The sequence below is a fragment of the Etheostoma cragini genome, chromosome 13, assembly GCF_013103735.1.
Source record: "Etheostoma cragini isolate CJK2018 chromosome 13, CSU_Ecrag_1.0, whole genome shotgun sequence".
NCBI lineage: Eukaryota > Metazoa > Chordata > Actinopteri > Perciformes > Percidae > Etheostoma > Etheostoma cragini.
Window position 1 is genome coordinate 14,335,936 of NC_048419.1, and position 26,670 is coordinate 14,362,605.

At 41.7% G+C, this 26,670-nt stretch overlaps 1 protein-coding gene and 1 long non-coding RNA gene across 2 annotated transcripts in view; one reads left to right on the forward strand and one right to left on the reverse strand.

The window, feature by feature from the left end:
• LOC117955402 (protocadherin-16-like) overlaps positions 1-14,845 on the forward strand; it is an 82,128-nt gene extending 67,283 nt beyond the window's left edge. Inside the window, exons 12-29 of the mRNA XM_034889883.1 lie at positions 1,439-1,879; positions 1,992-2,287; positions 2,451-2,566; positions 4,721-4,960; positions 5,641-5,766; positions 5,894-6,103; positions 6,662-6,918; positions 7,057-7,263; positions 7,427-7,823; positions 7,955-8,068; positions 8,192-8,403; positions 8,542-8,693; positions 9,230-9,360; positions 9,566-9,852; positions 10,441-10,582; positions 10,727-10,898; positions 10,982-11,391; positions 11,513-14,845. Coding sequence (XP_034745774.1) covers positions 1,439-1,879; positions 1,992-2,287; positions 2,451-2,566; positions 4,721-4,960; positions 5,641-5,766; positions 5,894-6,103; positions 6,662-6,918; positions 7,057-7,263; positions 7,427-7,823; positions 7,955-8,068; positions 8,192-8,403; positions 8,542-8,693; positions 9,230-9,360; positions 9,566-9,852; positions 10,441-10,582; positions 10,727-10,898; positions 10,982-11,391; positions 11,513-13,560 — 5,958 coding nt within the window. The 3' untranslated portion in view covers positions 13,561-14,845. The remainder of the gene's footprint in view (positions 1-1,438; positions 1,880-1,991; positions 2,288-2,450; positions 2,567-4,720; positions 4,961-5,640; positions 5,767-5,893; positions 6,104-6,661; positions 6,919-7,056; positions 7,264-7,426; positions 7,824-7,954; positions 8,069-8,191; positions 8,404-8,541; positions 8,694-9,229; positions 9,361-9,565; positions 9,853-10,440; positions 10,583-10,726; positions 10,899-10,981; positions 11,392-11,512) is intronic.
• An 8,303-nt stretch (positions 14,846-23,148) lies between these two features.
• Positions 23,149-26,351, reverse strand: LOC117956068. The gene is made up of 3 exons (XR_004659172.1): positions 25,893-26,351; positions 23,739-23,916; positions 23,149-23,611 (listed from the first exon to the last, which is right to left on the reverse strand). It is a non-coding gene; the product is annotated as an uncharacterized LOC117956068 (long non-coding RNA).
• Between the last annotated feature and the right edge of the window lie 319 nt (positions 26,352-26,670).

Below are 26,670 nucleotides of genomic sequence, written 5' to 3' on the forward strand. Positions count from 1 at the left end.
TGAGATTAGAAAGAGGGGAAACAGGCACCTTGGAATCAAATACTCCCAGATGATATTTGATGAGAGCCAGCTGCATCAAAGCACACAAAGAGAAATGGAATACACTACTTTACGGTAGCAGTCAGTGATTCATGCACGCATGCAGACACACTGACAGTTACGACACATTCAAACACTCTCATGAGGTAACATTTCCAGATAATGATTTTGAGATAAGATTTCACATAGTTGTGGGTAAATTCACACAAGGATATTGTTGTACACCGCAAGTAATACACACTTGCTAGCTTGCGTGTGTACTGTAGAGTAGGCATTTGGGAACACCAAGCAAAAGTACAAATAGTACATTACAGTTGCTGGCAATGTGTGTAGTAAAGCATCTGCTTCAAGAAAATTGAAACACTTGCGCAAACGAGTTCAATAATATCAAGACCCCTAGCTGTATGCCTATATGTTCAGAAAATTGTGGCTAATACATCTTAAATAAATTCAATCAAATGTTGCTGAATTCCACTTCACCATTTTGTCTCATGTTGAGCTGTGATTGGCTTGATGTACAACAGCAAGAAAGAGATTGTTTTTAATAGACAATAACAGTTGGCCCTTTGACATGTGGTTTTAAGTGCATTTAAGATGAAAACATCTGCACATAGCTTTTTAGCCAGCATGTGAGGCTAAATAATGCACTTTATCCACATCATGTCCCCCATCTGCTATTTACGTTTCAGAAAGTAGATAGAAATAGATTGCAATAGATCTTGGTAACGATAGCAAGGGTATGGTGTGTGTGTGTGGATTTTTTGATGATGAAATCAGAGATTGTTAAAATATGCTTATGTTTCCTGTCTACTGTTCTCTTTGATCTATCCCAGAACAAAATCAAACCCTGAGGCTGTTGCTCAGAGTGGCGAAAGCCCCCTGGCATACACTTGTATCCCATCTGACCGGACTACGGCATGTGAAGGCTGCACTTACTGCTCTGCATTATTTAAACTGGAATATTTACAGTTTTCCCTTGCAATGCACCCTTCATTATTTTGTCACAGGTCACAAACCCTGACTCTCATCTTGAAGACAGAATGCCGTGAGGGTTATTATAGTAATAACAACAAAACAGAAACAAATTACAGCCCAAGGCTAGGTTTAGGGATGGACTGGGGTGATATCCATAAAGCTTCATTGTCTGTAGAATACCACAGGAAATCAGATCAAGTAACATACACAGCCCAGCACTCGCCTTGACACTTTTCTCCTTTACTTTGTGGAAATAATAGCGTGTTTAAATGTTTTTTTTCACTCTGTTTTGGGATAGATACGTGGATGATTAAAGAAAAGAATTTTAAAGTGATTACATGCATGACACAATCTGAATTATGATTATGTGAAGAAATGCTGAGATTGAAATAAGCCTGTCTGATCCTAGTTTTCTTTCCTTTAGGTTCTCAGCTCCTCTAGGTCCAACCCCAAGCCCAACATGCTCTCCATGACCCTGAACACAGTCGAAGGAGCTGCCCCGGGCTCCATCATTGGCTCTGTGCGCCCACATGATCAGCATGAATCTATTATGTTGGAAGGCCAGGTGACCTACCTGGTAGTGGGGGGGACAGACCAAGATGGGACTTTCATGGTGGACCGTTTGAAGGGCGACGTGTACCTGGTGCGCGAGCTGGACTATGAGAAGGGGTCGAGGTACACGCTGCACATCGAGGTGTCTGACTTCTCTCAGGCATTTCCCAGCAGCCATCTGGTGCAGCTGGATATCAACGTGCAGGATAGCAATGACCATGCTCCACAGTTCACAGAAGACCCAGTTACCATTGTAGTCCCAGAGAACATAGCAACAGGGGCTTCCATATATACTTTCCAGGCTGTGGATCAGGTGGGAAACAGAATATATTTCCTGCTTGAGAAAAGGTGCAATGTTAATCAGTGATTGGTAACTCAAGCTCACTTACAAGTTTTGTCTAATTCATCTGTTTTCTTTTTGATAGGATGGCAGTGGACCCAACAGTGAGCTGCGTTACTCCATCGAGCACTACTGGCCCGACACGCCTGGCCTCTTGACCCTTGACCCCTCCAGCGGAGTCCTGACTCTGGGGCAGAAGTTAGATCGTGAATCAACACCATCCTTCTACCTTGTGGTGCGGGCAACAGATCAGGCAGTGGATCCTTCTCAGAGGCGCTGGGGTTCGGTCACTGCACGAGTGTTTGTGACAGACGAAAACGACAACACTCCGGTTTTCAGATCTCCGTCTGCAGTTAGCGTCATGGAGGATCAGCCTGTAGGGTAAGTGGCATGTCTAACTGTAGTCTGTTTTTGGTGCCTTATTAATGCAGATTTTTGTCATTGAAAAAGAACATCTACACATCCTGTTACTTTCTCTGCCTCAAGCGTGAAAGTGGTTCTTCAAATCTAAAATTTTTTTGCATATTTGCATATTTATTGACAGGTTTGTGATTTTGTATGTGATTGCTCGAGATGAAGATGAAGGAGAAAATGGCAGAGTGTCTTACAGAATCCAGGCAGGCAACAGCGCCGGCCGCTTCAGCATGAACCCCAACACTGGTAAGTGTGGGACACACCATCTAGAAATATCGTAAAGCTCCAATAATATAACAGGGCCTGTGGAGACTGGGGATTTCCCATAAATACCTCATTTGCACTCCATCAATGGATGATTAGAGTAAAATTCCCCACATCATTTTGTGCATTTACAACCCTGCTTTGAATGATTTAATACAGGAGGAATAGTATATGGCCCGTTTCTGCTGGTTTCATGATTGATAGATAATCAGCATCCCACCCGTGGAAGCCCCTTGGATGAACAAAAGTTTCCACAAGATCGTAATTATCCACTCAAGTGCTACGTCTTCAGGGTCTCAACTGCTAAAACAATCATGACACTCTTTACTAGATGATCTTTCAATGCCTTAGAGCAATACTGTATTTCACTTGAATAATGCTTTGGTTTTCTTTCCTTGATGGATTTTGTCATGGGAACCAATATTAATTTGTGGTAGGGACGTGGACACCCTTTGATGTCTTATATATGTGTACACTATATGTATTCTCTTCATCATCGGAGCTGGGTGGTGTGGGCGTGCTCAGCGCTGGCTGAGATGGGATTAAAAGCCATAATACAGTCACTTAATGCAGCTTCCAGATGGAAGAAAGTCTTTACTTCATTACTGTCAAGTGTCTGGTGCTTTAGCAGGGGTTGATTTCACTTCTGGCTTGTTTTTTAGACTGTGTGGTGTTAAGCATATGGTTAATAATAGCTGTAAAAGCAGATTAGCTTTGGTTTGCAAGAACATTTAGCAAACTTCATGGCTAATGAGAGGGTATCATTGTTCTAGTTATTGCTTGTACGTTTTATATCTGCTCTGCCAATATTAATTTTTTTATTTCACATTACAGCTGCTTCACTGCTAGTTTATTATCACTTAACGGCTAATGTGTCTTACTTCCTTTCATTTCTTCACAGTAGCTTCAAAATTAGATAGATTTTATTCAAATTTTAACATAGATCTCTTTATCTGTTTGTTCCTACATTAAAGCTATGTCAGACACCCAGTATTTAAGTAAAATAATCAAATAAGACACATGTTATGGCTGCAGAACTGCATTAAATGAACACATCTGTCAGTCTTTCAGTGAAAATTCAGTATGACGTATTTTGTATACCTTAAAATCTTTGGTAGAACTAAAGTATAGTTTATGTGAGTTTGGGTTTGAACAAAGCTAATCCGGACAGGGTCAGAACACCTGTATCATATGGTTGGTACTGTATCAGTTACACTTAATTTGCTACAGAGGAGAATGAAGCAATAAATGTTTTGCATCTGTTTGTGTTTGGATGAAACATTGGAGCTAGCAAAAACGCCACAGGAACATCAGAGCCTCAGCTTTAGAGAAAACTCATGCTGCAGCATTTATAAATTACACACGTTTCTCAGGGACCACATGCCAGCCAAACTTGTACACTCCCGTGAACAGTACACACACACACACACACACACACACACACACACACACACACACACATTTCATATTTCCTCTCACTTTGACTGACCCTGCTTGTAGTCAGGGTGATGACAGGGGTTTGGGGTGTAGACATGAAAGGTAGGAGAGTACATGAAGCCAAAGTCTGAAGTGGTGGTCTTATTCAAAGATTTTATGTGAACCAGCGCGATTTACATAAAACACACAACAACTAATGCCTAACAGATTTAAAGGCAAACAGATACTGTAACGTTACACACAGAGAAGAAACCGAGAAGAAACAATAAAAACCTAATTGCAGAGGAGGTCATAGGTTGGGCTGGCAACTATGTAGTTATAGTCTAGACTCTTTGTGTATTTGCCTGCATGCCAGCACTAACAATAATCCTACATGTTTACTGATAGAGCTCTGATTCACAGTTGAATACATGTGCAAAGTGCCAGAATTGAATTGTTTGGCCATGGTCGCTCACTTACTGTGGAAAGTCTCGTAAAGCAAATCTGTAAAGGTTTTGTTTTTACTGGTCCTTCTAGGCAGACAAGTCCTCTCTCAGGTACACAAATGATATGTTCACAAACAATTTGCCAAAACACACTCCAATACAAACAAAAACACACCAACACACACATTTCAAAATAATCCAAATGAGAATATGTATTTTAAGTAAAGTAATCCAGGAAAGTTTTTTAGAATGTTCTCCCTTTTTTCTCTTGTAGGCTCTCTTTCTATTCTTAAAGCACTAGACCGGGAAGAGCAGGAAATCTTCAATCTGACCATTGTAGCAGAGGATCATGGGATACCTCAGCTTTCCACTTCTCAGGTGCTGTGCGTGCAGGTGATCGATGTGAACGATGAAGCTCCATTGTTCCAGCGAGCAGAACTTGAAGCCCTGGTGATGGAAAACCAAGGACCAGGAACAACTGTACTGACAGTTACTGCCACTGACCGGGACCAAGGTGGGTTCAATTGTGATATTTAAATTCTGTAAAGTCAGCGTGCTTGAAATGGTGAGATCTAGTACTTTAGGAAGAAAAAGGCCCAAACAAAATAGTTGGACTTTGGAAAATACTGTTTATGGTACCAAATATCATCCTTATAGTTCAGGAAAAACTGGTTGTACACATACAGTATGTTCCACAGATTAATAATTCCACAAAGTAATGTCTGTAGATTCTGCGTGATCCCGCAAAAGAACACATTTGTGTCTTTTGGTCTGTAAGAAGTATGGATGAAGGCCAGGAAGGATGAAGTTAGGAAGAAGTCGAGATTATAGATCATTAAAAGAAAGAAAGGTTCCAAAATTAAAAAAGAAACAGCTGATATACAGTAAATATGCTGTTAGGAGGAAAGCCAGAAAATGAAACAATAGAGACGGATAAATGGTTTGGAGAAACCGCATTACTTTAAACCAAACCACAAACTCATGCTAATGAAAATGTGTGGTTACACCCATTGACTACAGCCTCATATTTCTGGAGCCTCCTTTGGACTTGCTAACAGCTCTGTGCATATGGGATTAATTAATAGCACTGCCTTGTTACATTGTATGTAGCCTTGTTTTATTGCCAGTTTTGTAGTGTACTGTGTAGTGTGTGTGTTTTATTTTTATTTGAGTCTGACTTGTGTATCAATGCAGGTTCTAATGGCCAAGTGATGTATGGAGGTGTGACAGAGGACGGCTTCGTCATCAACCCTGTGACAGGAGTCATCACAACCACGAAGGAACTGGATGCAGAGCTACAGGATCACTACACGCTCACTGGTATGACTACAACCATTATCTCATTGTCAAGCTCATTTATTCCCAAATAACACCTTAAGTACATTGGTTTAAAATGTTGTATGGGATCCAACATCTCATCAGCTAATCTAGTTCCATCTCTTCGTAGTGTATGCCAGGGATGGAGGGCTGCCTCCTAACTTTGCCAAGACTGTAGTACGTGTGGAGGTGCAGGATGTGAATGACAACGCTCCGGTCTTTGCAAAGCCATGGTATGGACTGGAGGTGCCAGAGAACCAGGCCCCTGTAGAGCTTTGCTTCCTCAAGGCCACAGACCCTGACTCAGGTCTTGGTGGAGAGCTTGAGTACAGGATCACTGGTGAGAAACTGTTTTGTGTGTCTAACCCAAGTATTTTATTAGAATGGATTTAAAGAGCAGGTTAATTCACCATAATTGCTGTAATTGCTGTTTGAGGGTGTTTCGAATGTGGAAATAACAGGGAATTCTTGTCATTTCTGGTGTTTTTCAAGATTTAATTCCATTATCAAATTTACAGATTGTTGACAGAGTATTACAATTGGAACTGTGTATATGTGATTATTGCAGCTAACTCACAGTTGTATTAACCATCACGTTTGCTTGGACCATTTCTGGTGATATCACAATTTGTACTGACAGTGTAAAGGAATAGATTTGGTCTAATAAAGGCAGAAGCAATACATTTTGACAAATGTATAGCTTTTGACATTGCTGTTTTCCTCCCATTTAAAAGATCAGATCTGCATACAGCTACCCTAGACTCGCTTCTGACATTCTTGTGTCGTATTTCATACCTGTCTGAAGCAAATTTCAACTTATACTTAAGTACAGAGTTGGCACAGATACTCAGTCCACAGGACTCATTTATTTATTCTGCCTTATGACTTCTTCATCCAGCTGGGGACCCTGATGGAAGTTTCCACCTCCACGCCAGCACGGGAGCCTTATCCACGTCACGCGGTCTGGACAGGGAGATAAGGGCTGAATATACTCTGGAGGTGGTTGCTACAGACCGAGGCAGCCCTGCTTTCAGCACTACTGTCACAGTGGAAGTCAAAGTGTTGGATGTCAATGACAACAGCCCTGTCTTCAGCAGAATTAGTTTTTCTGTGGAGGTGTCAGAGGATGCTGCAGAAGGATCCAAAGTTCTAGAGGTAATTAGAAAATGGCAATTTTTAGATGATGCTTAGTTCAAACTTTTAACTGACATGCTGTATATCTCACTTTTGTAACAGATGTCTTTAAATGTCAACGGTACGCATTTAATCTTAAATTAATTTATCTATGTCCAGGTGTCCGCCACAGATGCTGATGACAACTTGAATGGTAGGGTCCTGTACTTCCTTAGCCGAGAGGCACACGGAGCGTTCAGTGTGGATCAGAGCACTGGTGTTATCACCACAGCAGCACCTCTGGACCGGGAAAAAAGAGCGTCATACAGCTTCCAGGTGTTTGCTGTTGACCTTTCACCGGCTGAACCCAGGAACACCTCTGCTCAGGTAAGTGAAGAGTTAGATGTTAAAGATGTTTAGTTGACTCATTGTTTAAAAAGATTTTGAGTTTATGATTCACGTGATATTTGGTATACCTGATTTTGGAGTATTTTTAATGCATCAGTAATACATTTTGGAAGTTAACCCACATTTGAACTCATCCTTCTAGGTGACAGTCACTATCCTAGATGTCAACGACAACACACCCTTCTTCATCCAGGATCCGCTGGTCATAGAAGTGTCTAGCATGCGTTCACAAAGGGTCCTAGCCACCATGAAGGCCGAGGATAAGGACTTTGGAGCCAACGGCTCGGTGTTTTACCGTTTTGCCATGCCAGTCAAGGGCTTCAGCATCAACTCCCTGACTGGGGAGATCCAGGCCACTGAGCCACTGGGGGATCTGACCCAGGCTCAGAGGACCCTGATAGTGGAGGCCATGGACCAGGGAAGTCCAGCTCAGTCTGCACAGGGCGTGGTGGTGATTTATGTAAAGGAGGTGGCGTACAGCGGCATCCGCTTCTCGAGGAATGCCAGAGACGTCAGCCTACAGGAGAATGCTTTACAAGGTTTGACCTTAATACTGTATTATGAGGGATAAGAATAATCATCTCAGTCAATTTGTCCCCCTTCACACTTTGAAGATATCTCTACTGTCAAAGATAAGGAATGTTTTCTCCGCTCTACTTCAAAAATTCAGGCACAGCTGTGGCTCAGGCTCAGGCTCAACATCCAGATGGTACACGTAAGGGTATCAGCTACAGTCTCTTCAGTGGGAACAGAAAGCAGGCCTTTAGCATCATCTCGTCAACAGGTGAAACTAACAATAAAACACAATCATCGTTATTATGTCCTATAGGTGTTAATGAGATGTGGATCTGTTTAATCTGTCATTTAATTAATTTTCCTGAGCTTCATTTTCCACTCATATCTCCAGGTGAAATCATGGTGCAGAGCTCCAAGGGGCTGGACTTTGAAGACACACCTAGACTCCGTCTAGTTGTGAAGGCTGAAACAGTGTTCTCCACATCTTTCATGGCTATCAACTTGATCCTGCAGGATGTCAATGACAACCTTCCTCGTTTCCAGCTGCAGAATTATGTGGCCTACATGAGAGAAGCACAGGGATATGAAATGCCAATCATACAGGTACTTTTAAATTAAAAAAAACTCCATAATAAACAATACAATGTCACAAAGATATTAGGTTCACTGGAATTTTCCAAAGGGTCAAAATCAATTCTCATCATTCTATCTTTTTCTTCCCTATCATTCACCTTCTCCTAGGTGATGGCTGAGGATGTGGATCAGGGTCAAAATGGTCAGGTGACCTACTCCATCCAGTCCTCAGGCATGAGCGGCCTGTTCAAGATCGACCCGATGACAGGAAGCATCACAACAGCTGCCATCATGGACCGTGAGATCTTTACCCAGACCAAGTGAGAACAGATCTATGGTTAAATAACCTCACCACAAACCATTTTATGTACACATTTTGTAGATGAATATATATTTCACATGTAATAAATGTTTGAGGTGCTGCATGGCTTTGTACAGAAAAGGTCCATTATGTATACACACAGGTATACATGTATAGGAGGAAAAAATTAGACGTAACACATCATGAATCATATTCACTCAGCTAGTTTGTGTTTATATAGCTGGTGGGGAGGTTGACGTAGTCTGCTGAAGATACAGGCAAACCAATATGCATGCCAGATGTATCAAAGTTACAATTTCAAACTCTGTAAATCAACTCCGGCTCACTGTAACACTTTCCTAACTTTTTTAGTGTTGCTTTCATAACTCTTTTTTTTCATGCTGAATGTGTAACCAACATTGCAATGTTATAATTTTATGTTTCTTTTACATTTTCTCTATCATCACCAACATTAAAATTCCACTTTTAGGACTACACATGTAATAAGAAACAGACAACACTTTAGACAACCTCTTTTTTTCTGTCCATCCACAGGCTTATAGTTACAGCAACTGATAGAGGAAGTCCACGACTGGCTGGTTCAGCGACATTAACAGTAATTATTGTTGACCAGAATGACAACAGTCCCACTATTCCCTTGCCCCAAGAAATCCGCATCCCAGAGAGTAAGTACTTCATCTGCAGGAATTTTGTTCTTTCTGGTTATGTATATTATGTAAACCAGTTTAAAGTAAATATATTAAATATACAAAACAGATGTCAACAGACAAACCCTATGCAGGTCTAAGGATGTGTTGTGGGTACTTGTATACACAGGAAGTTAAATACAGCTAACACGTTTTTTGTTCAATTCCTTTCTCTATCTATCAGACATGTTGATTGGCACAGAGATCACTCTTGTAACGGGTAACGACGTCGACTCCAGTCCTGCCCTCTCCTACTCCCTGCAACTGGACCCAACAGCCTTAGGCAAGTTTGGGATTCACCGCTACAGTGGAGGATTATCACTCACTGCACCTCTGGACTTTGAGGAGAAGACGTGGTACACACTGACTGTCAGAGCCACGGACAGCCAGCACCAAACTGAGGCTAACATCACAATACTGGTGGAGGATATTAACGACAATGCACCTGCATTCACCCATGATCTTTATCAGGTAGGGTGTCTTATGAAACAAACTGATGTTCTTTTTTTATGCAGGTAAATCAATTACATGTAGGGCACCAAAATATATGTGTGTTGTATGAAATGTGATGTGTTCATTGCATGCTAATTGCTTCCTAAAAAAAATGCACAGAATAAGGGTTTTTGCATTTGAAATACTTAAAATATTATAAAGTTTGATAGGGAATTGAATGAGGATAGGGAATTTCTTACTTCTGAAACTGTTTCTCTCCAACAGACTACAGCAGAAGGAGAACATTGCACTTGTACACACACTGTAAAAAACACATGTACATTCCCAAGGTGCACACAGTGGGGTGATAAAACTTTACTGCCTAATATTGACTGGGGAAAGGTTTTGGAGATCATGTATAATATTTACTTCTTTGTCTCAGGAAATGACCTCAACATTAGCATAAACTCAGGAAAAATAGGAATTACAATATAAAATGCAATTCTCCCCTCTGTGAGTTTAGTGTCTGTTGACCCTTGCTAATTCTATTACAGCATTTATCCAATCCGTTGTCTCCTTATTCGTTTCTTTTGCCCTGATGTTGTTATTAATATCTCTGCACCCCAGGTAACTCTGCCTGAGCACACGTCACCAGGAACTGTGGTTGTCACAGTAACAGCCACTGACAGGGACTCTGGTGAGAATGGAAAGATCACCTACAGAGTGACGTCATCTACCCAGGAGGGTTTCTACATTGACCCCAACAACGGTAGACAACCTTGGCTTCCTCCCTATCATAGTTTAGCTCCCTAAATAAGTTTACAGTTTAAAAGGAAAGTAATATGTAATTCATTATTCCTACAAACTTCCTCAGCACAATATCTGACTCTTTGTCATTGCTTTCTGTATCCAGGAACCCTATTCATCAATCACAGAGCTGAGTTTGACCCTGAACGTCAGTCAGTCAGTATTGTTATTGAAGCTCGTGATGGAGGTTCACCTTCGCTCTCCTCCCTCACTACTGTCCAGGTCCACATCTCTGACGTCAATGACAACGCTCCTGTGTTTCATCAGTCAGAGTACAGGTCAGTCATTCATTAGATTCTGGATCTGTTATGGTGTAACCTCAACAGCTGTCCCCACATATGTAATGTTCTTTTGTCTGCAGGGCTACAGTTTCTGAGGACACCATCCCAGGAGCAACGGTTCTGACTTTTGAGGCGTTTGACAGCGACCTCTCTCGAGAAAACTGTGGCTTTGACTTTGCTATTGCCAATGGGAATGAAGGAAATTCATTCCAGATTGAAAGCAGTGTACGGTTCCTGGAAGGACGGGGCTTTCAGACAGTTGGGACTCTGCTGTTGGCTGAGGAGCTTGACTTTGAAACCAAGCCACTTTACAACCTCACTGTGGTGGTGTCAGACCGTGGTGTGCCCCAGAGGAGCTCTAGCGTTGCTGCAGTGATAACTATTGGTGATGTGAATGATAACCCTCCAGTGTTCAGCAGAGCAGAATATACTGTGTCTCTGAGTGAAGGAGCGGCCGCTGGGACTGAGATCATACGACTTACTGCTACAGGTGGGCAAAAGTCTTCTCTTTTTGTCCAATAATTTCTCATTCTCTCTCCCTTTTTCACTATTCCTACTATTTCTTTGTCTCCCAATTAATTCATTGTGCTCTGTTGGTGTCCTTCTGCCAGACTCGGACACAACTCCCAATGCTGAGGTCCAGTATACGATCAGCTCTGGTGATGAAGTGAACTTGTTTACCATGGACCAGTGGACTGGAGCCTTGCGGCTTCAGCGAGCACTCGACCGTGAACACCAGCCCACACATATTGTTGTCATCCAGGCCACAGATGGACAGGGTCATTTTGCACTTGCTCCAGTCATTGTTGAGGTCAAAGATGTAAATGACAATCATCCGTTCTTCCCTGTGGAAGTCCTCACAGCCAGTATCAGGGAAAACCAACCAGCAAACTCGGCTGTGACTGTTCTACATGCCATAGACCATGACACAGGGGTTTTTGGACAACTGAAGTACTACATTGTGGAGCGATCTGTGGCGGGAAAAGACAGCTTCACTGTGGACCACAACTCCGGAGAAATCAAAAGCAAAATGTCCTTTGACTTTGAGAAAGTCAACTCTTTCAACTTTGTAGCAGTGGCGGTAGATTCAGGAAACCACTCAGCCACTGTAACTGTTCAGGTGTTTGTTACAGGTGAGGATGAGTATGACCCACTCTTCACATCTTCGGAATTCTCCTTTAAAGTCCCAGAGGGAGCTAAGAAAGGCCAGAGCATTGGCCAGGTCCAGGCAAATGATGAGGATGGAGGGGTGGATGGTATTGTTCTCTATTCTCTTTCCACCATCTCTCAGTACTTTGATATAAACAAAACCAGTGGGGTCATTTTCCTCAAGGCAGACGGTTCGGGCAGCAGTAGTAGCAATGGCTCGGGCAGGACCAAACGGGAAGCCAGGCTGATGGCCCTGGATGTGAGAGCTCACAGCCCTCTAGATGCATCTCGCACCACTACAGCCCAGGTCTCCATTGATGTCTCAAACACCAACTTTGGCCTGGCCCCTGATGTCAACATTCTGCTGATTAGCATTATTGCTGTGTCTCTTGGTTTTATCATATTGCTTGTGGTCATGGCTGTGGTGGTGTTCATTGTCAAGTCACGCAGGAGGAAGAAAGCTCAGGATGCAGGAAACAGAACTGTTGCGTCAGAAACTGCACTGCAGAAATTGGACAAGTGCAACTCAGGACCAGGAGGGGAGAGGATCTACCACCAGGCCTTGCCAGGCTATGCTGGAGATCAGAGTGTCGCTGGTGGTGGACCATACACTAGAGGGGGCTCTTTGGATCCCTCTCACTCCAGTGGAAGAGGATCAGCTGAGGCAGCGGAGGATGATGAGATCAGGATGATAAACGAGTACCCCCGCGTTGCCTCAATCACCTCGTCCATGCAGGAGCACATCTCTGCCAGAGGACCAGACTCTGGAATTCAGCAGGATGCTGACCAGCTCTCTGATATCTCCTGTGAGCCTGCAGCATTAGAGGGCAGCACCTGGTTCAAAGGAAAGAAACTGGGAGGCAGTCTCAGTGGGACCTTGCTCTCTGGCCAACTCCCAGTCTATAGGGACGAGGGAGGAGGGTACCTGGGAGTAGGTCGTGGCCTCAACATTTCCCTCCCAAAGGATTACGCCTTCCCTGAGGACGGTAAACCTTCAGTTGATGGTTCCCTCACAGCTATTGTTGCCAGTGATGAAGAACTCCGCGGAAGCTATAACTGGGATTACCTACTCAACTGGTGCCCTCAGTTCCAACCTCTGGCTAATGTCTTCACAGAGATTGCCAGGCTGAAAGATGAAACTGCCCAGCAAAGTCAGAACCCTCGCCAACCCTTCCAGCCCAAGCACAAAATGGATCCAAAACCTAGAATTGACCCTCCGCCACTCATCACATCAGTGGCCCATCCAGGGGCCATGTCAGTTCCCCCCAAGGTCCCTGTGATTGGACGGACATTCCCTCACTTGGCTTCACTCCGCAGGTCCCCTATCAGTCATGAGGGATCTATTTCATCTGCAGCAATGTCCCCCAGTTTTTCCCCTTCACTGTCCCCTCTGGCAGCTCGATCTCCAGCTGTTTCTCCCTTTGGAGTCAATCAAGGACCCTCAACATCCATGATTAGCACCAGGGAGCCCTCACTGGACCAGAGTCCTGATCGCGAAATGAGAATATGATGTCTCTAAAATTATTTAAGTAAAAACTTTAAGACAGTGATGGACCAAGCATGATGCAGCATACTTTTGGCTGTTCTTTTTCATGGAACAAAAGAAAGCAAGTGGAGACGTCATGTTGTACTGTCACTTTCAGAAATTGTTGTTTTCATCATGAGAATGAAGGTTTCATAAATGTCCAGATTGTGACACTTTTCAAGTGTCTGGCCATATGACTTCTGGACAATAACCACACCAACACAAACATACTTTACCTTCCTGGTATAAAATGTGCATTCTTTGAAGTACTTTAATTGGTCTGCAGTGTTACAGAAATACACAAAAGTAGAACATGTGCCTGGGTTGACAGGACCAGCCCACCCCTCCATGTCAAGAGTGATGCAGATCTCCTTGAACTGATCAGGGTTAAAAAGGAAAACTGACCTCTTGGGTCAGCCCTGCAGTCAGAAATCCTTTAGTGTGTAGATAGATAGATGTGTAGTGATTCATGTTACCTCGCTGGCTGGCCAGAGAGCTAAGGACCTTGTTCCTCTCTTTGTGTCTGTGGACCTTTTTACACTCTAGTATTAAACTCATCTAGTGGCTGCTTTTAAAATGGCCTCTGGACATATGTGTGAATACCATGGACAGACATATGGTGAGAATTCTCAAAGACATTGATTCACTAACCGGCAATGCATCACAGAGTGGAACAGCAATGATGATTATTGTTTTTCTCACCAATTTAGATGGCAGTCCTTTTTTTTGTTCCATTTTGATTTTTTAAATATATTTTTATATAAAATTATGATTTCAGATCCATAAATGCCATTATTCCACGTGGAGGGGTGATTGTTTTTGTGTTTTTGCATATATGTACTGTACGTATATTTGTATGTATGCAGGCTATGCTATGTACTGTATTTGTGTACTTTGGTTTTAGAGACTCTTGTGACAGTGCTGATGTATTTGAGAGGGAGACTTGTTGTGTTTTTAGCATTATTTATATGAAAATAGGACTTGCCACATTTTGACAGTAGGAAACCATGCACAGCTCACACTGTGCTGTGTTGTTACCTTAAGCATTTTTTTTTGTCAGATTGTAGATCATCCCAAATCCCAAAAAGCAACTGGATGAAAATATGTTATCAATCTAAATGCCTGCTTCTTCGGCAGTTCAGCACTCTATTGTTGCATGGAGTTATGCACAACAGCACATACCCATTGTTATTCAGGGAACTCAATTTGCCAACCACCTCTGTGTCTTTGACAGAAAGTGCTTCCTAAAGTCAGTTAAATCAGTCATTAACTTAAAGCGTAACTCTCGCCAAAATGCAACCCAGGTTCATTTTGTGAATGTACCTGAGTCAAACTTTTGTTTAAAAGCATAATTAAGACAGAAAGGCCACTTTTAACATTGACCGTATTATGGGAGAATGGGAGAGGCAAGGGCAATTCTATGAGAGCATCAAAATCAATATTTTTAAAACACTAAGAAGGCTCGGCACAACGTGAAACTTTGCTCAAAGCATCACCAGGATCTCCACACATTAACTTGAGCATTGAGAACATTGTTTGCTTACACAAAGAAAGGTTTTGAACAACTCACTTACCTTGTTGTTGATTACAATATCTTACAAATTCTTCTATTCATAGTCATTCCTACATGATGCTCTTTTTTTCAACTACAAGGTCAATATTGTTTTTCAATGACGACAAAACAACAAATTATCCGTTCATTATTTGTGGAACTAAGCTTTAGGAGTTTTCCATCTTTACTCTCCTCCCTCAACTATTTTGATGACTTGCGGCAACTAGGAAAACCAACAGCTAAAGTGAGTTGTTAAAACCTTTCTTTTTAGTAAATTCCATGTAATCAAACAATGTTCTCAATGCTTGCGTTAATATGCAGAGCCCCTGGTGATACTTAAGTAAGTTTCATGTTATGCTGTGAAGTGTTTAGTGAATATAGTGATTTTGATGCTATCATAGAAATGCCCCTAGCTCTCCCATTCAAAAGGCCATTTGACCGAAAAACAATAATACAGTCATTCTTAAAAGTGGGGCTTCCGTCCTAATGATGCTTTTAAATGAAAGTTTTACTGGGGTACATTCACAAAAAGACCTTAGGTTGCATATTTGCGAGAGTTACGCTTTAAATGCATTTTACTGTGAAGTTGTTCATCTCAGCACAACAGAAATAACATGCAATGTATAGGCTAAGATTCTCATAGGAAAGTGGCATGACATGGAGAAATATAGCACATGAGCCAAACAAGTGGGAGGCAAATGCCTGAATGCATGAGCCCTGATGAATGTACAAGGATCTAGCAACCAGTGCAGTATTTATTTTCCACGTTAACTCTCAGTTCTGTGCATTGTATTTCTATTCACTCATCTAGATTGACACCGACATGATGAGGTGTTGTCTGTTTCCATGTGTTTAACTCATCATCTGCTTCTTTCTTTTCTCTCATTGTTTAGATCCAGTGTTAGCAATCTGCTAGAATAGCATGTGGCAAAAGGCTTTAAGTGTGTTTTTGTCATACTTCCATGTGAATGTATCCCTCTGGCCTGTTTTCAATTTTTGGGGGGTAATGGCAGCGATCTTGATGTCTTTTTGTTATCAAAAGATGGCTTCTACCTCTGGTCTTTGTTCAACATAACCCTACAAATCGCCTCATGCTAAACTGGCACTGGTTCTGCAAAAAGCCACACATGCCATAAGCCTAACTCTAGCACAACATGTTCTTGAATAATCATGCTGTATCAGAAACATTTCTGTATTGGAAGACCTCCATTTGGAGTTCAGTTTGAGATGACTGCCAGTGACTGATTAGTGGAGCAATGGCAGAAAAGAAAGAGCTGTCTATGTATTTAAAGCAAATAATAAATTCCTACTGATCTCTTTTGACAAACTTGAGTCAGAGTTCATGTTTTTTTTTAGAATCAAAACAAAGGCTTAAAGGGAAGGACTGAGTATACCAGTGTTGCAGTTATCTTAGCTGTGAATGGTAACTTTGAGGAGCTGAAGTTAATTTTAGCCATTTATGAGAGAGATATTACTAAAGTGAGGGGAAGACTTGGCTTTGGACAGAATCACAGCGGACCTTTTGAGGGCAGTGGGCCAGTAAACAGTGACCTACTTTTAGTATGGTCACCAACTGGCTTTCAAGAACAGCAAACATTCACCTCAAGGTAAAACCGAACAGGAGCATGTCATGCTGTAAAGGCTAATACAGTATATTAGCATTTTGATAATATATGCTTGGTTAAATCCTAGGGATAAAATACTGATTGATCCAACGAGACTGACAAAAGAAAAGACAATGAAACAAAATTTGCAAACTAATGGTAAAATTATATAATATACCGTATACAGTATATGTAAAATACAATTATGACCTACATCTATTTGATGACATGTGATGCACATTACAGAATGACACCAAAGTGATTATCTGCACTTTGAACCCCTAACTCGACAACATGTGCCACCAATACTTGCTTATTTTTATTTGTTAATAACTTACCGAGTGTCTAGGATAAAGCCGTGGTAAAAGTATTTTTTAATCCCAAGATACAGTAAAGGTTAGCATTTAGAGAAACCTAAAATTGATAGTTACATATTGATACTCCAGATTCTATGGGTATAGGCGGAGCCCTCTAAGAGCTGTTGCTAATGGGTAACCCCTTCGTGCATGTGCAGTTGTGAGGATTTATTTCGCCCCCTTGTGCCCTGCACGGGCCTCTATTACGTCCGCAGTTACTATACATCACAGTTGCGTAACGACAGATCTGCTCCCAACATCAGCCTTTTTCTTTAGCCAATGTTGGTGAAGCAGCTGGCCTGAGTCGTAGAGGTCTACGCCTATACTCATACAATCTGGAGTTACAATACGTAACTATTGTTCTAGTTTAACCACACTGTGCCCTGTCATGTGTTGTCTGTTGCCATAGCAACAGAGAGTGTACTGCTATGCTGAGCATGCATGGCGAGTCACGGAGGCAGAGCTCTCCCCATCACGCTAGAAGGCGCGGGGGGCATCCACGCTGTTTACACAATGCAGAAAGTGACCAGGCCCCGCCTACGGCACCACATGTAGGCAAGGCGTTAGAGCCTTTATCTGAACTCGGGATAGCATGATAGCTTTTACCATCGTGGTAAGAGGCAGGAAAAGGCTGGCAAATTGAAGCGTATAGCCGTGTGTTGTTTGTTGCCATAGCAACAAAGAGTGTTTCCGGCGTTGTGCATAGCGAGGGCCCGGTCATCACAGCCCATGTTGATCGTGACAGACAGAGCAGCACACACAAGCCCATGTGTTGGCTGTTTACACAGCAGTGAGTATCGTGTCCTCCAGCCGATGAGAAAGGCGGTAGTTCTATCCTCACAAGCCGTTCACTCAACACTCACCTTCTGCGTAATTAGCTGGGAGGTGGAGAAAGACTGAGCAGGCTATAAACACGCACTTTGAGTGGGTGTGTGAGCCTGTTAATTCTGACGCTGTGTGGCTGGCTCCGACCGTGTACTGCATGTGGGCGTGGCAGCAAACCTGTGAGTGTGTGTGAGGTGAAACATGAGGTTCAGCGGCCGCAAGATGTTCACAAGGGAAAAAGGCGGACTGACTGAGAGGGAAAAATAGCTTTTTTGGGGGAACTCTGTGGCCCTTAAAAGCACTGTTATGTTTCCAACCATAGCCAGAGTGAAACGTGCGTACCCGGCGCAACGTCATTGTCACTGCCGCCATTGTTGCTGCGGTCACCTAGGCGGTACACAGGTATGTGCGGTCAGTGAAGCAAACATGGACCTGGTTTTGGGGAGACAGCGGTGAGGGCCTCCGTCGGCCAAAAAAGGGGCCATAGAATTAGGAAGCGGTGGTGCTACCCTGCCGCAGCGGTCACTACGTAATCCTCCACCGTTACGAGTTCCAGTCCTCCAAAAGGGTTGAGGGGGAGCCATCAAGGAAACCGTCTTCAGGGGATTGTGTCAGCGGACTCGTGCCCGCCAAAGAGATCCCCTCCCCTGCTGTCTGGGTGTCGCCGTTGGTGGTCTCCTTACCTTACCCGACGGTCCGCTCGGCTGCCATTGTGTACCGCTTCAGTTCCTCTGGGAGACAATGGCAGCACAAGGGTGTGAAAGAAATCTTCACTACTGCGCATGCGCAAATGGGTTACCTAATAGCGACAGCTCTTAGAGGGTGACCCCCATTCAAAATAGAACCAGCTAGGATCCAGTCAACAGTGGATTCAGTTCTTCCAGTTTATATAAAGGCATATAATGTTGATGTAGCTGAATAATTGAAAAACGTTTATTTCATATAGTGAACAGACATGTTTGCATAGCTGCTAGGGATTTCTGCCTCATTTGGTTGTCACACACAGCTGTACAATGTTTCTGTGTTATTATTATGTACAGAAGGAGCTGGACATGGATTTTAAAAGGTGCAAGTGAAGGAGCTAGAGACAGAAGCTCCTGTGGTACCAGTAAGACATGCACAAGACGTCATGTGTAATGAAAGCTGAGGACAAATTGCGCATTTGAAATACTATATCTGAATGTTGATTGAGCTATTTATATAGTGAACAATCTTGGTCTGTAATCTGCAGTCAGCTGAGGTTTAATTGTACGTTTCACAGGATGAAGAACATATTGACAAAAAAGTCTTGCCTGGCAAAAAAAGCTTGCCACCTTCACTTTCATCCCTACTCACCTCAACACACAGCTGTGTTTATTGCCTGCTCTCCCAAGACTGCTTTTGCTGCATACTTCTTCACTAACCCCACACAATTCCAAATAATCACACACATGCCCATACACACACATAAAGACGTGCATGCTAGGTAACTAGGACTACAGTTGAAAATTAGCCGACTGGCTAACACTGGCCCATTTAAAGAAATGTTGATTAATGTGTATTGTCCTTATCAAAAAAATCCATCTTAACTCGCACACAACTAGAGACTACTACACTATGGCATACTTATTGGCCCACAACGATCTCCCCATCTGATTTTGGCCCAAATCCATCTCCTGCAGGCACATACTTGGCAGGTTATTTAGTCAAATCTGTCTGGACCAGAAGTCTATCCCCTGGAGATGTTGTAGGTCAAATATTAAATTGTTTGTACACTATGAAATGTTTGTGTGTGTGTGTGGTGTGTGTGTGTTAGTATCAAGTATTGTAATGTAATGTAATGTAATCCATGTTAAACTTTTACAGTTTTCTATTGAGTCATGAATATATATAAATACTATACTATAAGTAAGTATTAAACTACTATAAGATTTCAAATCAAGTTTGAAGGGGTTTTAATTGGTCAAAAGCTTTCTTTTGAGTCAAAGACCTCTGAGTATGTGACAATAAAGTGTTGTTTAAATGGTTGATAAATTCAATTTGACTTACTTTAACTTCCAATGACATACCAAAGATTGAGATGGAGAGTACCACAAATGCAGAATCCCAATGTAACCTTCAATAGTTAAATCCCTTTCACTGACTGCTTTTAGAATATGTTGAATTTTCAATGAAACTCTATCATTGATAGCGTTTGAAGCAGAAAATTGTACTCTCCAGAATAGTCCCTCTTGGAAAAACTTTTCAAGAAAACACACTGTTAAAAACCATGTTTTCCTTCCAGTGGGTCTGGGTAATCTGCAGCTGTACTCTCTGGGAATCAAGCTTGTAAACATCACATTAGACTTGGCCCACGCTGTAGTTGGAGTCCAGGTGCTTTTTCATTCTGTCTTTGATCAGTTAAACTTTATTAAATGATGAATCAGTAAATTCACATTATTGTGCAGCTTCTAAAACACAAAGTATCCATGCAGCTTTTAAGTTTGAATTATCGTGCACTGTATATTAAAGACAAATATTGATGCACCGCAGCAGTTAATACATGCAGTGTTCATGAATGTAGGTCAGTGCAGTGAGAGAGAGGGGGGAAAAAACAGAAAGAAGAATAGCTCTAAAAGTTACTATAATTGTAACTAACTGAACAGGGATTTTCTTGAACTTCTCTCATTGAAAGTTTTCAGTAAGAAATATTAATGAATAACTGTTGGTAAAGTAAATGCCAAATTTGGCGTCCTTGTAGCACTATTGTGTGAGTTTGATGTTATTGTGTATAGTATCTGAAAGATACCAATGATTTTGCCTGGATGATCCCATTCTTAAAGCATTTAATTAATCCTGATGAAATACTGATGACAATTGAAATACTTGTTTTTATTTTAGAACTTAAAGGTGCTGTAGGTAGGATTGCAAAGATCCAGGACTTAGCCAAAAAATGGAACGTCGACAACTTCTCAGTCCCTGCCCCCCTTTCTGCTGAAGTCTGTTATTCACATACCTCAGATGATACTGACTAAATCTGGCATGCTTGAAGACACGGTAGCACTAACAGAATTATTCTCCTTGTTTCCTCATTAACAGTCAAATGCACATATTTGTTGACTAGATATTTAAAGGGGCATGTCAATTTCTCAGTTTGCTTGTCACAAAGAGTAGTGTGCCTGTGAAAAGAGTTGAATAGTGTCTTCTGTGACTTCACTAAGACTGAAGGGACAAATGGACATGTAGGTGGCAAGGAGTATCTAATTCTGTTCATAATGTAGGATTATTGCTGCTGGACCCATGAGGTAGGATATCTCAGCCTCTGCTGCTCATATATATATTTTATTATGTGTCTTTTGTCAGTCCACCAAGTATTTTGAAGAGCAACATTAAATCGTCAGAGTTTCCCTTTAAAAGTCTTTCCCAAAACGTATGTTAGAAAAGACATCTCATTAAATCAGGAGGTTGTCCGGATTTTCCGTTTCACTTTATTTGAGTCAACAATGTTACATTCCCATATAAGGTTGTAAGAGTATCTAAATTCAATAATCTATTCATTGTGTCCTCTTCAACCAGAAATGTCTTTGAACAGATTCCCAGAGCAACAAACAGGACCTGTGGAAGTTGGCCAAAGCTACTTTTGCTCCAAGGTCAGGCGGGCCCCAGTGAATCTGTTCCCCCTCCCTGGTATTCCCTTACCCCAGGAAATTACCATGAACACATACATCCCTACACACTGACACTCAAACACTCTTAGCAGTACCTCTGGTGCCAAGATCCAGTTTCATGCTGTTTATCAGTTGTTATCTCTGATGGACATGTTAAAGATTCTCACTGTTTTCCATTGCTGTGCGTATGTACTTTGAGCCTTCTTGTTTGTGCTGTGCACATTGATACTGTCATGTGGTAAATGTCCACATATCAACTTTTAAGAAACAGCTTTGATGTACAATTGATCACCATGATCCAAGTGGTTTGCAGAATCTCAACCCACAGTGCAAATGTAAACTACAAATATACACAAAGTTAAGTTCATTTCTGCCTCCCTTTTGTGCTTTTGTGCACTTGCGTGACCATCAGGATTCATAGAGGAAAAACAGTCCTTGGCTTAGGGCCTCTAAACTGCTATTTTTAGTGAGTTTTTACTTGTTTTGGTGGTGGCAAGCTTACAAAAAAGTGACAGGAGAACGGAGCCAGCTGAGTCAGTGTGAACCTGGTTCTCATTTGTGCTGACCTTGCTTTACAGGACTCCCTCACTAGTGTCACTCAAACTTCACACTGCAGGAGGGAGGAGAGGGAGGTAGAGGTGAGAAAGGGAGAGTTTATAAGAGGAAAAACTAAACTGAGCACTTGTTGGAATTTAAAAATGTAATCAGATTTTCCGTTAGAGTCAAAATAACAAACCAGTGTTTGAACTCTAGCATATTGTTAATTAGTGAGAAATTACAAGAATTAAAAATGATAGTTCCACTGAGAGTTTGGTGCCATTTTAGCCTTTCTAATTGCCATTTTGACAGGGTTTAATGCACACTGTTTGCACAATGTTCAAAAATAGCACCATTTATCATGTTTTTAAATGTTAAAAACACAAATTGTTCTCTGGATTTCAGCACAGAGCAATCAGTCAGCAAAACATGAATGTATGAAAAATGTGCTTCTAAAAAATGCTCATTTCCCCACAGCTCCTGAATGTGTTCGTGTGAGAGTGTGCAGGTGTCAAATACTCTGGTGAGAGCCCAAACATTTCACTTTATGGTCAGTCAATCAATCTTTTGGCTTTTGGAAGGCTGGAAGTACTGGCCCAGGCAAGACATGAAATATGAACTGCATAGAAAGCGCTCCATGAACTCAGCATCATTATCTTCATTTTGGAGTGTAAAAATCTTGGCCAGTTTGTCTTCAGGTTGGGAAATGCTAAGTTTAACGTTTCATTTAAAGGAGTAACATTGACTTTCTTACCATGCAGTAACAAACAATTTTCACATGCTGTTGTATCTTCAGGGATACCTCATTCCCTCTGATGACTGCATGATGAAAAAGTCTTGAAGGAGCAATGAGTTTATGTAACTAAATTTGTACACCATTTCTTATACAAGATGACACGATAGCTAGATTTGATCATGCATGATCTTGAAATAACGAACCTAAATAAATGATCAGCTAGCCTCTCTCTTAGCTTCTGTTCTCTGCTGATAATCAAACTTTTATTTTTAATTTCTTGATTAGATCCCATATGTGCAATGTTAATTGACTGGCCCCTGGAATAAGGTCAGTACCAAAACCAGACAGCAGAACCCCAAATAGATTAACCTTTGAACAACACAATCCTGTGTTGTAGCCGTTCACTGTTTTTACTGATGAATGAAGAGCAGTAACCCATGTATTCATGATCTCATGCTCTGGGCTTGAATGGCCCATTCAACCACGCACAGGTTGTGGTGTCGCAAGCCAATACATTATAGGGTGGGGTGCCTTTTTTAGTAAGAAATTCTTTATTTGCATGGATTATGGGTCCTGGTAAGTAAGACAGAGTTTAAAGGTCGTGTGGATGGCACCCAGTTGGAAAGTACAGAGGAAAAGGAGGGAAGCTGAGTGAACGTTTGCCAGGATTATTCAATCTTCCCTGCTCTGCAAAAGTCCTAATGGACTCCATACCTCTTTCTGTTCACTCTCTTGTGTTTCTCTCTCTCTATCTGTATTCCTACGGCAGACGACTGCGGCAGGAGAGCTGGTTAGTCAGCCTGTTAGTCAGTGAGGATTGAATGTCAGCAGCAGCTTAGTTTGAGTTCACAACAAGGTTCGGAGTCCTGACATGCCATTTTTCTTCATTTGATGCATTTCTTCCATCTGTCAGTTATGAAACCTCACCATTTCTACATCTGATTCTCCACTATCCGTCCACTGCCACCATACCAACCTCTTTTAGCCTCACTTCTTCATTGCCTTCTTTGTTTGTGTCCAAGATGTGAGCCAAAGGTCTGACAGAGATATTGAACTTAAGAAAACACTCTCTGCCCTCAATCAGTGAGGTTAAACCAACACCAGGCTGTAATGAAAAGAAACCGGACAACAAAACGGCTTCTTTTCAGTACTGCAAACACTAAGCCTTTAAAAGGGGATACTTGATTGTGGTGGAGGCAAAACATGTTTCACATTACAAGCCATTATGTTGATTTATGATTGATAGATTGATAGACTGCGACTCAAGCTTTTTCTTGGATGGGAATAATCTATAATGCTGCGCAGAGCGTTTTTAAAGCATTTTAACACACCACAGTTGCCCCATTTATTTCCCCATGGCTCTGCGTATCACGTGTACACCTGATGTTTTTTTCACCGTGTGTGGAGCCTATCCAAAAGCTCTGTAAGGAGATGTAGGTCACTGACCCCTCACTGTCAAGGAAACGGCAGCCATTATCCGCTGCAGGTTTTTCAAATAAAAAACAAAAACAGCAGGCTTTACTCGTGGGGTTACAACCAGCATTCCCTTCAGATTATTCGTCTGCTACCTGTACCTGTGCAAAAATCTCATGGATGTAAACATTCTTGATGGATTTAATAAGAGCAGAAAAAATCAGTTACTGTAAAATGTCTGATCTCCGAGAATAGACTTGGCCATACACAGTGGAAACAATATCAGAAAGAAGCTGCTTTCCATAGTCACAGTGTTCCCCACAAATTCCTTTCTAATTAATTTCTCATTTCATTCTAAGCTCCCGTGATTGTTATCTGACAAGATTTATTCAGAGAAACTCAAGCCTTGCATACTTATTTCCCAGTAAGGAACCAGCTTACAGTGACATGTGGCAACTTGTGTTTACTCAGTTCTATTTGGATTCTTCTTTAATTGTTTGATTTATCATATTCACTGGTATTTATACATAGCTTCTGTCTTTTCAAAAATGTCTTTCTGGCATTTCTAAACATGGATTGGGCCTGTCAGTCTAATAAAAGTACAAGTACAGTTGTTTCATGGGTTGACTTTTAGTGCATGAGTTCAGATACAGGAGAAGTCAAAAGTTAGATTAACAGAGACACAAACGGTAGTACACACTATGACCATCATATTTCGCAAATGTAATAAATATTCCTTGACAACAGACTATACAGTTATGGGCATTGGTAATAGTAACACTTATACTGTTCTCAATTAGTCAGGACCAGCAGCTCAATAACTTGCTCGGGGTTGAATGGTCGGTCTACTCAAATTTCACCACCCTTTGGGGTCCCAGTTGTTGCCCTAGGAGGGTGAAATTTGGCATGAAGATCATGTGTTTGTGTGTGTGTGTGTGTGTGTGTGTGTGCGAACACCTGCATGGATGTGCGTACGTGGTCCCAGCTTTTGTTTTCTTAGAGAAGCAGAGATGCTGCTTCACGTCAAACCACATGAAGCTTAGCTTTAAAACTAACTTATTTGTATAACGATTTGCATTCAGTTTTGGATTTTCTTGCAAATTGGTCCGGTCTCTTTTGGAGAAGATGTTTTTCTCTATTTTTCTTTCTCAAATCCATGTTCTCGTATAACTCACAGTATTTAAATGGGAAGCATCTTTCTTGATAACAACACAGTTACGGTAGCGAGCAGAGCAGTACTAAAAGGCCTAAAGGTTGGGGTGGTGGATGGCTCAAACAACACAGGACTTTCACCCCTAAGACCTGTGATGGCGTCCCATGTGTGGCAGTTTCCGCGTTCTTCTTCCCCGAACCACAACTGTCCTTTTGTTGTCGCCATCTTCTATATGTGATAGTTCAATTCCACCTTCTTCTTTTCCCAACCACAACCGTCCCATTGATGTAGCATGTCCCGCGTGCCGTCTCGTTGTTATTGCCGGCGTGTGGCTTTTCATTTCCCCGTTTGTGCATGCTGTCTGGGGTATGTAACTTCAGATGTAACATGTAGAAGTTCAACATGTTTCTCAAGCAATGTAATGAATAATTGTTGTTTTGACACACTTTACAGGTCAGAACGTCTTCCCAAACTTTAGCTCCCTCACTCAGACTGAAAGGAAAATCTCAGCAAACCTCTTGTGGCTGAATGCAAAAGAACTGCTCCATCTCTCTGTCTTTAAGAGGAACACGTCTTAGCTTCAGATGACTCTGCCCAAAGTGGAGAATTAAAACAGGGCATTAGGAAGTATTTACAGTAAGAGGGAGATCAGTTGTATGGAGCTTTTTGGCCAAGAAGAGACGTGGATCAGGCTTATCGTTGAGACAAGCCAACTGCTTGTCGTGTCAGCTTAAAGCATTGGACTGTTTAAGCACTTTTGGCACGGAGAAATTTGCTCAACACATTTGTTTAGATTAAGTTGGAGGGAAAATGTATTGCTAAGCAGCATGGCTTATATCCATATTATTTGCACTTAAATAAATGAACTAGTGTTTTTTTTTTTTTTTAAGGCACACTTACAAGCAGCTCCATGCTCCTTTTGCTTTGCTTACTCCACCTGAGTTGACAATTGAGGAATCATAGACTGATCTGAAGGTACAGCTGATACTACAATACATGAGTAGTACATACGAATTTTAATTCTAAAATGTTGTTTTTTATCAGCAGTTCAAATGTTCCATTATTATTTATCTAGTTCATGTATTGCACTATTCAAAACTGCATAGATTTGACAGTGTGTAGACATCCTTATCATTAAATAACTTGTTTAATTTGGCAAATCACTCATTTGTAAAAACATAATTTGACTTCAGTGCAATGGCTGGTCCATGTCCAGTGAGAAAGTGTGGTCATGATTCATAGACGCTGAACCCAGGATCCATCTAGTGAGTATACTGTAAATCAAAAGCACAA